Here is an 18,155-nt window from a genome sequence, read left to right as displayed (position 1 = left end):
AGCGGGTAGTCTCACTTAATCTGAGGTCGTCAATTTGAATTAAAATACCAGTGAACTAAAAAGTAACAACTGTTTACGGTCTATAATATAAATATAATTCGTAAACTCGAAAATCAGTTGTACCATAATATTATAACAATTCACTGATTCAAGTAAAAATAATATTTTCAAACGACATTATCGTATTTTATAATCAAATATTAATAATGAACGTTCAGTGTATATTTTCTCGCTAGTACATTCAATGTAAGCAGTTTTTATATAATAAACGACCCTCAGCCAAGTGTGGTCCGGGAATTGGATCCGTGGACCGCAATGTGCGTTCGAAGTGTCGATGTTCATGTGTCCTGCAGTTCACAAGTTGACGCGCAATTAGCTGCGTTCTTCATCGATTTACGAGCCAAGTGATCCACCGTTCAGGATAATCATCTTTTTTTAGAAAATATTTACATTTTCTTTTTATGCGTGTTAGCTTAATTTTTATACATTGACAAAATGTCTTTTACATTAGAAACATATTATCCTATTCTAATATAAAATTGCCATCTATACATCAGATGTATATGGCAACGAAACTTTGTAAATATAATTCAGTCATGGCGTATATTCATTTAAAAACCTCATCGATACAATATATGCACAAGACATTTAGAGTATAGACTAGTATAGGTTACCATGACTATGTGATACAAATATAATCGAACACAAAGTTTCTCAAGATACTCAAAAGTATTCATTCAATTTACTTTTTACATAGCGTGTGTTAACACTTTTGAAAGTAATATTTATATATATATATTACAGATACAAAATTTTGTATTGTATATTATACGTTAATGATCCTTCCGCAGGTTCACCTACGGAAACCTTGTTACGACTTTTACTTCCTCTAAATAATCAAGTTTGGTCATCTTTCCAACAACATCGGCAATGCCGAAACATTGCCGCGCATCAGTCCGAAGACCTCACTAAATCATTCAATCGGTAGTAGCGACGGGCGGTGTGTACAAAGGGCAGGGACGTAATCAACACGAGCTTATGACTCGTGCTTACTGGGAATTCCTCGTTCATGGGGAATAATTGCAAGCCCCAATCCCTAGCACGAAAGAGGTTCAGCGGGTTACCCGGGCCTTTCGGCCAGGGAAGACACGTTGATTCTTTCAGTGTAGCGCGCGTGCGGCCCAGAACATCTAAGGGCATCACAGACCTGTTATTGCTCAATCTCGTGCGGCTAGAAGCCGCCTGTCCCTCTAAGAAGATATTTATTTACGTTGGTAGTAAAAATCACTTGATCCGAAAATCAAGTAAATCTTTCAAGATACCAAAAACGCCTATTTAGCAGGCTAGAGTCTCGTTCGTTATCGGAATTAACCAGACAAATCGCTCCACCAACTAAGAACGGCCATGCACCACCACCCACCGAATCAAGAAAGAGCTATCAATCTGTCAATCCTTCCGGTGTCCGGGCCTGGTGAGGTTTCCCGTGTTGAGTCAAATTAAGCCGCAGGCTCCACTCCTGGTGGTGCCCTTCCGTCAATTCCTTTAAGTTTCAGCTTTGCAACCATACTTCCCCCGGAACCCAAAAGCTTTGGTTTCCCGGAAGCTGCCCGCCGAGTCATCGGAGGAACATCGGCGGATCGCTAGCTGGCATCGTTTATGGTTAGAACTAGGGCGGTATCTGATCGCCTTCGAACCTCTAACTTTCGTTCTTGATTAATGAAAACATTTTTGGCAAATGCTTTCGCTTCTGTTCGTCTTGCGACGATCCAAGAATTTCACCTCTAACGTCGCAATACGAATGCCCCCATCTGTCCCTATTAATCATTACCTCGGTATTCCGAAAACCAACAAAATAGAACCGAGGTCCTATTCTATTATTCCATGCACACAGTATTCAGGCAAAATAAGCCTGCTTTAAGCACTCTAATTTGTTCAAAGTAAACGTACCGGCCTACCTCGACACTCAATTAAGAGCACCGCGATAGGATTAAATTGGACCGCCAAGTTTGACCTCAGCTAAATCCACCGGTAGGACGTTCCATAACATGTCAGTTAACACCGCGAGCGATGAACCAACAGTATGAAACACAGATTCAACTACGAGCTTTTTAACCGCAACAACTTTAATATACGCTATTGGAGCTGGAATTACCGCGGCTGCTGGCACCAGACTTGCCCTCCAATGGATCCTCATTAAAGGATTTAAAGTGTATTCATTCCGATTACGGGGCCTCGGATGAGTCCCGTATCGTTATTTTTCGTCACTACCTCCCCGTGCCGGGAGTGGGTAATTTGCGCGCCTGCTGCCTTCCTTGGATGTGGTAGCCGTTTCTCAGGCTCCCTCTCCGGAATCGAACCCTGATTCCCCGTTACCCGTTACAACCATGGTAGGCGCAGAACCTACCATCGACAGTTGATAAGGCAGACATTTGAAAGATTCGTCGTCGGTACTAGACCATACGATCAGCAGAAAGTTATTCAGAGTCACCAAAAGTAACGATGGACAAGCCACCGATTGGTTTTGATCTAATAAAAGCGTTCCTTCCATCTCTGGTCGGAACTCTGGTTTGCATGTATTAGCTCTAGAATTACCACAGTTATCCAAGTAAATGTGGGTACGATCTAAGGAACCATAACTGATTTAATGAGCCATTCGCGGTTTCACCTTAATACGGCATGTACTGAGACATGCATGGCTTAATCTTTGAGACAAGCATATGACTACTGGCAGGATCAACCAGGGAGCTTCGTTACATGTTTTATTTTTTAAAACATCAGAATAACTCCTCTTTCACTTTATACATACATGATAGTATTTTAAAAATCCTATCCGCTGTTAAAGTGGTGCTGTTTTTGTAAGCATTTGCTTCATACAACACTTAAAAAAATTTTTAAATTTACATTATTTATTCACAAAATTGAATAATAATTTTATTGTTCAAACATCCTCTCGTTTTTATTAACTTTAACTCTCGCTAGATATTTTATTATCAAAGCGACTTGGTTTTTTATATGCACGTAAACGTGATATTTTATTCTTGCTCGGAAACAAGTAAGTCGATACTCAGTTTTATATTTGTACACTTTTTTAAGTTATACATAATATTATATAAACGCCGTAGCGATTTACCACATAAAGAGTCATTCAGTCATAGACATCGACCCGTGGTACTGATGCGTTGATGATATTGTATATCATTTCACGGTAGCCAGTTTCAGCCAGCTCTTACTTAAACCGCTTCAACTGACTACTCTTTCATACTAGTACGAGCTGGCGTCTAAAAGGGTTACAGTAGCGCGCTAACTGCCAGCCGCGTCAGCGGCGGCGGATACAACGGTAGCTCCCTGTATCTAAATTACGTGTTGCCACTTAGACAATTTTTTTAATATAAAATTATTTATTTTTATATACATAGTACTATAATTATTATTATTTTTTTTTTTTTTAAATAATTCAATTGTTTGGATAAAAACATTAAATTATTTATTTCTTTTTTAATTGAATATAAAATAGTTTTATAATAATAAATAATATTTTTGCTTACTAAAAATAACTAATTCTTATTCTATAAAAACTATAAATATATAAATTTAATTAATTATTTTATTTTTTTTTAATTAAACATTGAATAATTTTAAAATAGTTTGATATTTAATAAAAAAAACTATTTTCAGTTAAAAAACAAAATAACTAATTTTTATTATTTATTTTTTAAAAATTGTAAATTTAATAAATTAATTTATTTTTTTTTTTTTAATTAACATATCATAATTTTAATAGTAATAATAAATATTATCGGTTGTATAAAATAACTAATAATTATTATTATTGATTCTATAAAAATTACAAAAAATAAATTTTTTAATAACATTTTCTTTTAATACAACTATAGTGTAATTTGATATATTGATTATTATTTATTTTTTTAATTGAAAATTAAATAATTTTTTTTAAATAGTATAATACATAATAAAAAAAAGTTATTTCAATATAAAATTATTTATTTTAATACACATAATAATATTATTGATTTTTTTTTTCTTTTTTAATTAAATATAATATATTTTTATAATAATAAATAATATTATCACTTACTAAAAATAACTAATTCTTATTATTTATTCTATAAAAATTATAAATAAATAAATTCAATATATTATTTTTTATTTAATTAATTTTTTTTTTTTTTTAATTAAACATTTAATAGTTTTGAAATAGTTTGATGTATAATAAAAAAAAATATTATCATTTTTAAAAAATAGATCAAATTCTTATTATTTATTTTATAATAATTGTAAATATAATTAATTAAAATTAAAAAAATGATATTATATTTATTTGCTATTCTGTAAACAAAAAACTTAATTTCAATAATGTATACTAATAAAAATCTCTAATTATATTTGTACGTATTTTAACAACATATTTCAGAATTTAATACTTGACTACTTTTTTTAAACATTTTTATATTTTATATTTTAATTTTTTTTTAAACTTTATTAATAAATGAAGAGAAAATTATAATAACATTTTCCCCATAAACCAATTTCAGTTTTACCCAACTACATACTCCAAGTTATAAAATCATGACTATCGTGATTTTATTCTCATATCATTTAAAACAGCATTTCAATAAATATATATTTATTCCTTAAATAACAAGATATCCCCGTTACTATCTAATTAAATTCATTTATTCTTATTATTTATTCTATAAAAATAATAAATTTAATAAGTTATTTTACATTTTTTATACAACTATAGCATACATTTGATATATTGATTGTTATTAATTTTCTTAATTGAATATAAAATAATTTTTAAATACTTTAATATGTAATAAAAACAAATTTTATCAGTTACAAAAAATAACTCAAATTCCTATTATTTATTTTATAAAAATTGTAAATTTAATAAATTATTGTTCATTTCATAAATTATTTTATTTTTTTTAATTAAATATATAATAATTTTAAAATAGTTTGATATATAATAATAATAATAATAATAATAATAAATATTATTAGTTGTATAAAATAACCAATGATTATTATTGATTCTATAAAAATTATAAATAAATAAATAAATTATGTAAAATTTGTTATTTTAATAAATTTTTTATTCATTTTATTACAAGTATAGTATACATTCAATTTCTTAATGAAATTCCATTTATACAAATTAATATATAAACCATTAAAAAAATATTGTTTGAAAAGTATTAAAAAAAAAAAAAAATGACGTTTTTACAATTACGTAATCTTGGAAAAAAAAAAAACTTCATTAATAAATAAAGAAAAAATAATAATAATATTTTTCCCATGAACCCAATTGCTGTCAACTACATACTCCATGTTGTAAAATCATGACTATCATGATTTTATTCTCATATCATTGAAACAGCATTTCAATAAATATATATTTATTTCTTAAATAACAAGATATCCACGTTACTATCTAATTAAATTTATTGATTCTTATTACTTATTCTATAAAAATAATAAACTCAATAAATTATTTTATTTTTTTTTTTAAATTACACATTTAATATTTTAAAAATTGTTTGATATAAAATAATAATAATAATAAAACAACAAATATTATCAGTTGCATAAAAGTAATTAATAATTCTTATTGATTTTATAAAAAATATAAATTTTTTAAATCATTTTCTTCTTATTTTAATACAACTATAGTATACATTTGATATATTGATTATTATTAATTTTTTTAATTGAAAATAAAATAATTTTTAAATAGTTTAATATACAATAAAAACAAATATTATCAGTTACAAAAAATAACTCTAATTCTTGTTATTTATTTCATAAAATAGCAAAATTAATAAATTAAAATTTAAAAAATGATATTATATTTATTTGCTTTTCTGTTCAATAATATTTGGTAATAATAATCATTTTTATTATATTTATATAAATACTTTTTATTATCATTATTATTATTGCCATAAAGATGAGCGTAATGAAAAAAATTATGTACGTATTTTAGTAACATATTTCAGAATTTAATACTTGAGTATTTTTTTTCAAATTTTTATATTTGAATTAACTTTTTTTTTTTTTTTTTTTTTTTTTTAAACAAAAAAAAACTTTATTAATAAATGAAGAGAAAATAATTGCAATATTTATTCCCATCAACTCATATTCAATTAACTATGTACTTTAAGTTATAAAATCATGACTATCATGATTTTATTCTCATATTATTGAAACATCATTTCAATTAAGATGTATATATTTCTTAAATAACAAGATATCTCTATTACTATCTAATTAAATTAACATAAAAATTTATTAATTAATATAATTATCTTTCTTTTATTCTTTTGTTTATTTATTTATTACTAAAAATAACTAATTCTTATTATTGATTCTATATAAATTATAAATAAATAAATTTTATAAATTATTTATTTTTTTTTTATTTTATTACTAGTATAGTATACATTTAATATGTTAATTATTATTTATTTTTTCAATTGAAATTGAAATAATTTAAAAATTTTATAATGGTTTGATATATAATAATAAAACATATTAGTTAAAAAAAATAACTAATTTTTATCATAAGTATAGTATACATTCAATATCTTGATAAAATTCCATTTGTATAAATTTATATATAAACCATTACAAAAACATTGTTTGGAAAATATTAAAAAAAAAAAAAAATAATATTACATTTATTTGCTATTCTGTATAAACAAAATACTTAATTTCAATAATGTCTGGTAATAAAAATCTTTCTTACTACATTTATTAGACTTTTTCAAATTAGGGGTCTATTTTTATTTTTTTGATGAACATTGAAAAATCGAAAGGGTATCTTAAAATATGATAACAGTTAAAATTTGAGGTCTTAATATTGATATTCAGAGGTGGCTATTGCTCATGTTCGATTTTTCATTTAGTAACATAGTAAAAAATATATAACTTCCAAAAAAATTAAGATACTAAAAACCTCTACTTAAACTTTTGGTAGCAAATTTACTGATCTACAAAAAAGATATTCTATGACTTTTGCATAAATTCAACCATTCACAAGATATCCGACGTCAAAGTTTGATACAATTCGATGAATTTATTTTTACTCGTTCTGAATTTTATACTATGTCAACCTAATGAAAATTCAGAAATTTTCAATACAGTTTTTTTTTTTTTTTTTTTTTTATAGGAAATTGAATGCTCTACAAAACAACTCTCTTATCATTTTTTGATAAATCCATCTGTTCAAAAGTTATTGGAGTTTGAAGTCAAGTTAGAGTATATTTTGAAATTTTTTTACTTTTCCGGTAAAACTACCAGACTAATCATAAAATGTCATAGAATCTTTTTTGTAGGCTATTTTATTTCCTACAAATTATCTTTGATAAATTCTTTTTTTAATTCTCTTCTAGTTATTTTTATTTTAATGCCGAGCTCTTAAAATCTTAAAATCGATCAGGGCGCTTTTTTTAGGAACTTTTTTATTATCAATCATTGAGAAAAATCAATTTATCTGTATCATTCGAATTACATTTAAATTACGAGAGAAAAAATACGATCGTAATTATTTTCTTTAAATAAATTAATATTCTAATTGTTTTGTCACTAAATATGACTAAATGACACTGAATATATACTATATTATTTATTCCAAAATAACAAAGATTTATATTTCCATTTGGTTTTAGGAAGCTTCTCAAACCCAAAAAAGTGTGCATAGAAAAAAAAAGGATTCATTGACACAAAAAAACTTTACTCGCCTAAAGAAAATTTTTACTTACCCCAAGAAATTTTTCGCATTGTGAATTGAAACTAAAAAGTTATTTAGAACTATAAAAAATTTTTTGGTGCAAGGAATCATTTCTTGACCAATATAATCTTTTCTCGCTCCAAGAAAATTTTTGTATTGAATTTATGATGTATAAAATTTTTACAATTACGTAAAAAAAAAAAAAACTTTATCAATGAATGAAGAGAAAATTATAATAATATTTTCTCCATTAATAATCTTTATACCAGGTGAAATCTATAAAATTTAATAAATTTTTAACATATTATGTGCTACATTTTTCTTATTTTAAATTCATAAAAATTTTTTCATATATTAAAAATATTTATTCAATCAAACTCTATTATATTTATAATAGTATATTTTTTAGCTATTCATTCACTAATAAATGGCTAAACTCAATTGTTCTTAGTAACCAACTTATCTTTAGATACCAGCATTTGCAACTACTTTACAGTTTCCATTCTACTGTTCTTTTAATATTAAATTATTATCAAGCATGAAATGTTGACTAAGTATTATTTTTATAAAATAAAAATACTATATAATTATAATGCGCATGATATTCTTCTGTAATAAATTAAAAAATTTCTTAAACTTTTATACTGTATCAAACATTTTTGATACTCACGATTCAATAGTGGAAGTATTTTATAATATCTACCTTACTTTATGCCCACTACTAACGACAATTTGCCTCAACCAAGTAACAACTATTATTCAACATAGTTTTATTACTTGTTGTTATTTTTATTACTCAAACTTGTTACATACAAATTAACTGTATTTATAATATACTCTTATAATCAAATAACTTATTATCAATACATCAAGGTTTTTAATTTTTTTCAAATTTAACAGTTACATTTTTACGGTATATCCATTATACTCGAGTTAAACATTTTAATCTTTTTATTAACAGTTTGATCCATTCTAAAATTCTTCATTTTTTTTTTTTCCGAATTGAAATATTAGAATTTATATTCTTTCAATATTAGAAGCAATTTTTTTTTTACATTTGTTTACATTGCTGTAAGTTAAATCTATTTTCATATTATTTGTTTTATTAATAATTATATATTACAATTTAATTTTTAATCAAACTATTTTTTTATAATCATTTCTTTATTGCTCATATTTTTTATTCTCCATTAATAAAATATGGTTATTAAAAAAATATCTTCAATATATAAGTTTTATTTTATATTCACAGATTTTTTAATTAACTTGGTAGAATGCAGTAACTTTCTGCATGTATATATCATAATATAATTGAGTATATATATTAAAATAACTATTCTTTGCCACTTTAATTACACAATAATGTATATTTTTAACACATACAAGTATGATATATAATATTATATGTTAGCATATATACATATTCAAACTATATATTAAAAATTATATCATAAACACATAAGCAATTTTATTCTATTAATATATATCATTGACTTATAAAATTTTAAGCATACAATATTGATTCAATCATGTCTGAAATCATGTTTTAAACCCAAAAAAGTCTTATTTAGTTTTTCATAGAGTTGTATATATTGATATCATCATCAGATCTACTTATAATATATACTGAGATTTCTGATTTTCCTAAATATTTTTTTATTAATCAGTAGTTATATTTTCTTTTCTCAGTTTAACTGAACTACTGAATATTCATCTACCCGATTAAAAAAATATTCACAAGTATAATGAACATTATTACTTTTTTACAGCATTATTATATTTTATAAAATATCTCTCGATTATATTTTCGTTACATTATTTTTTATAGTTTATAAAAAAAAAAAAAAACAAATACACTTTCAATTTATATGAACATTATATTATGCAATTATATATTTTCGTATATTGTAATAAAAATATACAATTTTCTCATGCGGGTCTTGCGTTGTGTTTCGATTGCTGTTTTATAGCTTCGACTAAAAATCAATAATTTAAATTAATTATAAATAATACTCCTTCTTATCGATAGACTACTAACATATGTCTTAAACTATATCTTTTAACTTTAATAAATTTATATAGATATACTATGTACTTATTTTTTTAAGAATGCGTTTATTAAATCATTTTTTTTAAACATAAAACATTTTTTTTTTTTTTTTTGTTTTTTTATTTTTAATATTCCATTATACCTCTTTTAATAACTAACTGATGATCATGCAAATCAATATACAAACAATAATAGTACAAGTAAAAAAAAGTACATTCCGATAAAAATTGTTATTTAATTATTCAGTCATTGTTCAAGTTTTTTTAATTTTTATCACTAACTTAATGCATAGAGTCTACAATATTTATTAATTTTGTTGTACTTGATATTAAATTTTTAAGATCTGTGAAATATATATTTAATAGTCGAATTTTTATTATCTTTTACTTTTTTTAATTAACATTACATATACTGACCGTCATATTAAAAATTAAATTTAATTATAATCATTCCATCATTTTTTTACACTAATACTTCATTTAGCTTAAAAACAGTAAGCTTACTGTATTCTACTGCTCATAACGCTTTGCATCGACCATCCAACAATCACCAACCAGCATAGTCTAACTTTTTTACAAATACTTTTTTTTTTTTTTTATTGTACACATTATATTAAATCACATTCTATTTTCTTTATTACTATTATTATTTATTTTTTTTTTTATCATATCTATATTAAACAATTCTTTATCATTAATAAATTAAATTTTAATGTTTATATCTTTACTGCTTACAGTTTTATTAATAAAAATGTGATTGTTAAATAAATCAAGAAATATAAACATTCGCAATAATTTACGAATTTCTTATATATATATATATATATATATATATATATATATATATATATATATATATATATATATATATATATATATATATATATATATATATATATATATATATATATATATATATATATTTTTTTTTTTATTTAGAAAAGTTACTTATTCATCTTGTACACATGAGTAAACGACGGGAGTAACTGTTATAGTCTTTTTGCTTTACCATTGAAATTTTTATACAAGTTAAAAAATATTAATATAAGAAATTTACAAGTATCGTAATATAATAAAAGAAAATTATAAATAACAAACACATACAATATTCAGACGTTTTATTTTATTAACGTTTATATACAGTATTCATTTGTATAATCATTTTATTTGCTGAAACATGTGTGTAGGAAAAAAAAAATATTACCAGTAATAAAAAAAAAAAATTTTTTTAACACACATTTATCATCCGATGAGTATTATCATTAAATTTTAAAGCAATAAGCTCTTACTCATTCATAGATTTTTAATTAAAATTTTTATTTTTTTCTTTCAAATAATTCATGCTTTTTATTGGGTCTGTTTAAAATTTATTATAACCGACTTATGTTATTTTTTTTATAACTCACATAGAAAAGATATTAAAATATACATAATAATCCACTTTTTCATCATTTACAATTCTTAAAATAATAATGCTTACGAAGATTTTCATATCTATTATTTTTATTTGTTTCTGCATTAACATAATTTCCATTGCGTTCTGAGTGCAATAGACAACTTGTACCAATGCCAAAATCTAATAATTAATATACGATGCATTCTAACATTATCAGTAACTTTAATCAACAAATTATTCATAACTTCAATCAATTTTTTTTTTAACCAATGATAATAATTTTATATATTCATCTTTAAAAACTTTTTAAATATTGATATGATGTATCGTTGGGCTGAAAAATGAATTCGACACCGCTTATGTGTTTTCCAATCTCGTTTTTTAAACCGAATAATGTATATATATATATATACTATAATTAATTCATATATCTATTTATAATCAATATAATCATGTAACCAATAACAATAAAAATTAGAATATACCAAAGTCATCTATGCATTATAATTCTTGATTTGTACTTGATTGATAACAAAAATTTCCAAAAGCACTGATTTGACCTGAAAGGGTACTGTTTTCTTTTCAAATATACCTGACCACGCAGCAGTAGCTGTCATCAGTATATCTGCACATTCATCCAAGCTTGTTTTAAAATGTACACTAGACTGGGCCAAAAAAATTGACTATTATTTTTTTTTTAGCTATATCGAAAATATTATTTAGAATGACAAAAAAAAAAATTCATAAAAGTTTGAGCCTTTAATATTAATTTTAAGAGGTCTATCATCGCTATTTTCAATTTTTATTCATAATTTGATGTTTTACGGCAGAACTGCAAAAACATTGGATTGGAAGACGTTCATCTTCACTTATTTTTAAGTAAAATTTAATTTTCTACAAAAAAGATTTGATTTAAAATTTTCGTCTGACAAGCCGTTTCAGTTTAATAAAGCTTAATAAATTGGTATATTTTTTCGATTCAACATTTTTACTTTTGAATTTTGTAACTGGCGAATCGATAAATATCTAAAAAAGATCATGACCGAAATCCTGAAGGAAATTTAACGCTCTACAAAACAGGTCTCTTAACATTTTTTGCGAAATGCACTCCTTTGAAAGTTATTCAAGGTTAAAGTTGAGTCAAAACGGTTTTAATAACCTGAATAACTTTCGACGGAGTGAATTTAGCAAAAAATATTAAGAGACCTTTTTTGTAGAGCGTTAAATTTTCTTCAAGATTTCGGTCATGGTCTTTTTTAGATATTTATCAATTCGCCAGTTACAAAATTCAAAAGTAAAAATGTTAAATCAAAAAAATATACCAATTTATTAAGCTTTATTAAACGGAAACGGCTTGTCTGACAAAAATTTTCAATTAAACCTTTTTTGTAGGAAATTAAAATTTACATGAAAATAAATGAAAATGAATTTCTTTCAATCCAATGTTTTAGCAGTTCTGACGTAAAACATCATAATATAAAACAAAATTAAAAATAGCGATGATAGACCTTTTAAAATTAATATTAAGGGCTCAAACTTTCATTAATTTTTTTTTTCGTCATTTTGAATAATATTTTCGATATAGCTAAGAAAAAAAATAATAGTCAATTTTTGTAGCCTATTCTAATGTACACGTTTTTTTTATTTATTTATTTCTTAAAAATAACATTAGTATTCATTTATAACTAAAAATATGTATTTCTTAGATTATCTTAATATATAATAATAAAATCTAAGATGATACCTTTGATTAAACAAACGATTTACTTAACGATGAATGTAAATCTATATTAAATTGATTTTAAAAAATCGACTATTTTTAGTTTTCTTCATTATATCGAAAATATTGTTGGAAATGATGAAAAAAACTATTGTGAAAGTATGAGCTCTTAATATTAATATTAACAGCTGCCGCATCGCAATTTTCTATTGCTAGATTACAGAGTAATACATCAATCCTCGTTCTTTATTTTGCGTTTCAAGTTTTTGTTTAAAAGAAAAGCTTAGACAAAAATTTCTGTGGACCCTTTTTGACCACTATTGAGTTGGCGCGGAAATTTAATAATTATTAATGAACGATATACCAAAAAATTGCTCTCAAAATGCTCTTTCAAGATCCGCAATTTCTTTAGTCATAAAATGAATAATTAATTAATTATCATCAATTAGAAGTACGAAACTCATTTTGTGTAAAACTCAATAAATAAATTTTATTTTTTATATTGATCAGTTATTAAATTGCTCCCCTTTATTTCGATCGAGAGCAATGACTTGTTTGATGAAATATTGAAAATTTATGCTAATTAATTGAAATCGTAATTACAATGTATAATTTAATTGAATTGTGACTTCAAGGTGGTGACGGGACGGCGCAGGAAGTGGGAAAAGGGGTGCGCATGAGTACGGCTCTTTTAAATTGGCGGGAATGATTTAATTTTTTAATTCTTTAATAAAATTTTTTTTGTAAAGGGCATAAAAAGGGGTGGTTTCCTATATTTTTTAGGGTGCGTACTATCACGTAGATACACGATATCGCTTAGTAAAAGTCCCTCAATTTTCCCCAAGTTCGTCTAATCTGGGAAATTCGCGAATTTTTGGCCGTGACTACAAGAAAAACGACGAGACAGGTTGCAGATACGCTACGAGACAGGTTGCAACGAAAATTCGCAAATTTTCGTGAATTTCTATTGCTATTGAAAATTAATTTTTATTAGTGGTCATAAAAAGGGATGGTTTCCTATATATTTTAGGGTGCGTACTATCACGTAGATACACGATATCGCTAAGCGAAGCCCGCCAATTTTCCCCAAGTTCGTTTAAACTTGGAAATCAGCAGATTTTCCTAATTTTCTGCCGTTAGTAGGCATTGAAAATCAATTTATTTATTGAGTTATACACAAAATGAGTTTTGTTTTTTTAATGGATAATAATTTATCAAATTTTAATTTTATGACTGGAGCAATTGTGGATTCTGAAAGAGCATTTTGAGAGCAATTTTTAGTATATTGTTCATTAAAATATATTAAATTTCCGCACCAACTTCATAGTGGTCCCTTTTTGAATGTATCCGTAAAAAATTCCCACTTAAACTTGTAACCATCGTATGATAAAATTGGAAATGTTGTTTTCAGCATCTATAGTAAGTTTAATGACAATGTTGCCAACCAGGTGGGACTTTAAAGCAGCGTGAGATACATTTTACATTCCCCAAAAAAAAAAAAAAAAAGTTTTTCATCACAATTCATAATCACAATATTCACAATTGTAACCGTGACTTGACTAGTAATTTGTATACAAAAAAAATGGCGCTCGTCGATGTCTGCGGTATAAATTCAATAATTAATTTAAATTCATCTAAAGAAAACAATAAATTGCGCAGTGAAATAAATAATTACACTTATAATTTCACTAACAATCTATCGCTCGCAGTTCCTCCTTACTCAAACGTAAGTACAATTAAATTAAATCTAAAAAACTTTCCTAGCCCCAAAATTGCAGCATCATCCTAAAAATAATAACTAATTCAACCAACAAATTAATAAAAATATAAATAAATTCAGCCAGCAGAAAGTCTCGCAGCATTAACGAGCACCCCAGATGAGACTGGACGTAATATTAAAATAAAATTTGATCATGGAACCACAACCCTTGGGTTCCGGTATCAAGGTGGTGTCATCTTGGCCGTTGATTCACGTGCCACTGGTGGTCAATTTATTGGTAATTATTTTCATCCAATAGATATTTTATTATTAATAAATCTAAATCATAAATCACATGTTAATTGATGCATTTATTATTAATCAGGGTCACAAAGTATGAAGAAAATTGTTGAAATAAATGATTACTTGCTTGGTACACTTGCTGGCGGTGCTGCTGATTGTGTTTATTGGGACCGTGTACTTGCTAAGCAATGCCGTCTATACGAATTAAGAAACCGTGAACGTATTTCTGTTGCTGCTGCGAGTAAACTCATGTCTAACATGGTTTATGATTACAAAGGAATGGGATTGTCGATGGGTGAGTATTTTAAATGATTTTATTACTGCGACCAGTTATCCAAGGCCAAAATAAATATTAATTGAAAAAAATTTTTTAAATCTTCATGCAAATTTTCATGAACCTAAAGTTCCCAGGTAGCACACTTGCCTTTGTGACATCTATGAGATATCAGTTTTTAAGCTACTTTTTGACTTGACATTAAGGCAATAATATGTTGACAAAACGATCAAAAATTTATGTCACCGAAAAATTACCTACTTAAAAGACTTAAAACAAGTGACGACAAAAAATAAATTACAAATAGTGGTAAAAAAAGTCATCTAAACGACTTTTTAATTGACATGAGACAGGAAAAACAACACAAATTTTTTCTGTCTCCGGAACTAACATTTGCATGTCGTATTCATATCAAAAAATATGACTGAAACAAAAAAAAATTTGTCTTATCCTTTTAAAAGACATCTTAAAGTTGACTGTGTGCTACTTGGGTTAACAGATAATTAACAGATAATAATTTTTCGAATTTTTTTTCAACACTTTAATTTTTAAAAAAATAAACTGAACATAAGGTAAAAGCCCCTATACCTGATCAGTACCATTAGTCACTCACTTTAACTGTTTAAGGCGTTTCTTTTATAATTTAAAAAAAAAATTACAACTAAAAATATTATTATTGATAAATAATTATTTGTGAATTTAAATATATTAAAATATCATGTATCAAATTATTTTATAATAGATTATAAATTTAAATTAAATGACTGTTCTCAAACTCGCGCTCAGCCGGGCATTTTATGCAACCGAGAAATATCATGGAAATGTCAGGGAATTTTAAAACGTATCCGGGAATTTAAGTGCGGCAGTTAAAAATTAAAAAATTTTTCAATAATACACGAGTTACAAAAATTAAGAAATATTAAAAAAATTCAATATTTTTAAGTGATTTTGAACAGGCTGTAATTCGAACGAAAATGGTCATACAACAAAGACAAAAAACGCAAATTGTAGCCCTAAGTGTTTAGTTTTCTGACCTGGTCTTTAAAATTTTTTATTATTCACGGTCCCGGAGTAATCCTAATAAAAATTATCGAAAAAAAATTTTACAAATTTTTGCTCGTCTTAAAAATGGTCTATAGGCTTCAATAAATTTTTTTCGATAATTATGATTGATTTTTTATTACTCCGAAACCGTGCATAATAAAAAAATTTAAAAACCAGATCAGAAAACTAGACACTTGAAGCTAAAATTTCTCTTTTTTGTTTTTGTTGTACGACCATTTTCCTTTGAGTTACAGCCTGTTGAAAATCACTTAAAAATTTGAAACTTTTTTAATATCCCTTAGTTTTTGTGGCTGGTGTATTTTGAAATTATTTCAATCATAAAATTTCTTATTAAATATTTCAACTTATATATTTTTAACATCGAATAATCAAAAGTAGGCCATGTTAAATTATTTTGACTTGTTTTTTTTGCTTTCTCGCATGATTTAATCATCAAATTTAATTAATCACAATGAAAATATAGTAAAAACTTTGAATGTCTTAATGATACAAATTAAATCTGAATCACGGAAAAATGTGAAAAATTTTACTGGAAAACCGGGAAATATCAAGGAATTTTCTTTGTCTCAAATTTAAAAATTTCCTGGAATAAATATTTTTTTTTTTTACACTTGGGGTCATTGGATTATTTTATCTGGTCAAATGTTACAGAATCACTTAAAATAAGTGTTGATTGGAGCATAATAATTTAATTTAATTTATTTAGGTATGATGATTGCTGGATGGGATAAACGTGGACCAGGACTCTACTACGTTGATTCAGAAGGCACCAGAACAACTGGTAAAGTTTTTAGTGTTGGTTCTGGTTCTGTATTTGCATTTGGTGTCCTCGATTCCGGTTACCGCTGGGATCTAACTGATGAAGAAGCCTATGATCTTGGTAGACGCTCTATTTATCACGCAACACATCGTGATGCTTACTCTGGAGGAATCGTTCGAGGTATCATTATATTATAATTTCATCATTTATATTTTTGTCGTTACTAAATAGTTCAATAAGATATCAGATTAGATATTTAAATAGTAAATAATTTATCAATCCTATGCGTGGAAAAGTACTTTAATTTTTAAAAAAAATTTTTTATTTCTTACTGATTAAAAAAATCCTTACACTTAGTATTATTTTATTTATTACTTTCTGAATAAACTATTCAAAGTACATAAAAAAAAAAGATATCAGTTTTATAAAAAATTGAATTTTCTGTAAAAAAATTTCTTATCATTTTCAGAGTAAATCTGATAGTTTTGATGATAGAAACTTTTAAAGTAAATATTCAATTTAAAAAATATATTCAGTAAAATTATTAATTAATTTTATAACTCACTGCCCTATTAAATAAAATAATTAGTTTAAATCTGACAATCGGATATTTACTAATTAGTAAACTTATATTTAATTTAAAAAAATTTTAATTTATAGTTTATCACATGAAAGAAACCGGATGGGTTCGCATTTCCGACGACGATTGCAAAGATCTTCATTACATGTATCAAGAAGAGAAGAAAAATGCTGCTTAATTAATTAAATTGTATTTTTATTAATTACCTATTAAATAATTAATAAAATAATAAATCTTTATACATACTCATAGATTATTTTATTTTATTTAATATAAGGAATGTATCTTTTATTTTAAATTAGCAATTACACATTATCTTTTTTTATAATCTTTAATAACTTTTCTGTAGTAGCCATATTTTGTTTCAAATTTTTTAAATTCTTATCCGTTTCATTTGCGAGTTGTAATATTTCCTGAAGATTCTGTAATACAAGTAATTATTTATTTCATTGGCACATTTTGTATTAACATTTAATGGTTTAAAAAAAATTAATTAAATACTAACTGTTTTAATTGTTCTGTAGAGTAGTTCAGTTCTTTCTGCTGAGTACTT

The 18,155-nt window shown here is 25.3% G+C and overlaps 1 protein-coding gene and 3 non-coding genes across 4 annotated transcripts in view; 1 reads left to right on the top strand and 3 right to left on the bottom strand.

Annotated features, from left to right (window-relative positions):
* Nucleotides 1-29, bottom strand: part of LOC128668690 (large subunit ribosomal RNA) — a 3,926-nt gene extending 3,897 nt beyond the window's left edge. The window contains exon 1 of the ribosomal RNA XR_008404342.1: nucleotides 1-29. This exon is cut by the window's left edge and continues 3,897 nt beyond it. This is a non-coding gene — a ribosomal RNA (large subunit ribosomal RNA).
* Nucleotides 30-269: 240 nt separating this feature from the next.
* Nucleotides 270-424, bottom strand: LOC128668683 (5.8S ribosomal RNA). The gene has a single exon (XR_008404335.1). It is a non-coding gene; the product is annotated as a 5.8S ribosomal RNA (ribosomal RNA).
* Nucleotides 425-834: 410 nt separating this feature from the next.
* On the bottom strand, nucleotides 835-2,744 carry LOC128668686 (small subunit ribosomal RNA). The gene has a single exon (XR_008404338.1). It is a non-coding gene; the product is annotated as a small subunit ribosomal RNA (ribosomal RNA).
* Nucleotides 2,745-14,443: 11,699 nt separating this feature from the next.
* Nucleotides 14,444-17,847, top strand: LOC103568615 (proteasome subunit beta type-5). Its single transcript, XM_014440775.2, has 5 exons — nucleotides 14,444-14,647; nucleotides 14,762-14,918; nucleotides 15,006-15,218; nucleotides 16,969-17,202; nucleotides 17,683-17,847. Exons 1-5 carry the CDS (start codon nucleotides 14,504-14,506, stop codon nucleotides 17,778-17,780), a joined length of 846 nt encoding a protein of 281 aa, XP_014296261.1. The 5' UTR covers nucleotides 14,444-14,503; the 3' UTR covers nucleotides 17,781-17,847.
* The last annotated feature ends 308 nt before the right edge of the window (nucleotides 17,848-18,155 follow it).

Source organism: Microplitis demolitor, chromosome 9 (assembly GCF_026212275.2).
Source record: "Microplitis demolitor isolate Queensland-Clemson2020A chromosome 9, iyMicDemo2.1a, whole genome shotgun sequence".
In the NCBI taxonomy this organism is placed as follows: domain Eukaryota; kingdom Metazoa; phylum Arthropoda; class Insecta; order Hymenoptera; family Braconidae; genus Microplitis; species Microplitis demolitor.
The sequence above is the reverse complement of the archived record's forward strand: the minus strand, read 5'-3'. Positions and strand labels throughout refer to the sequence as shown.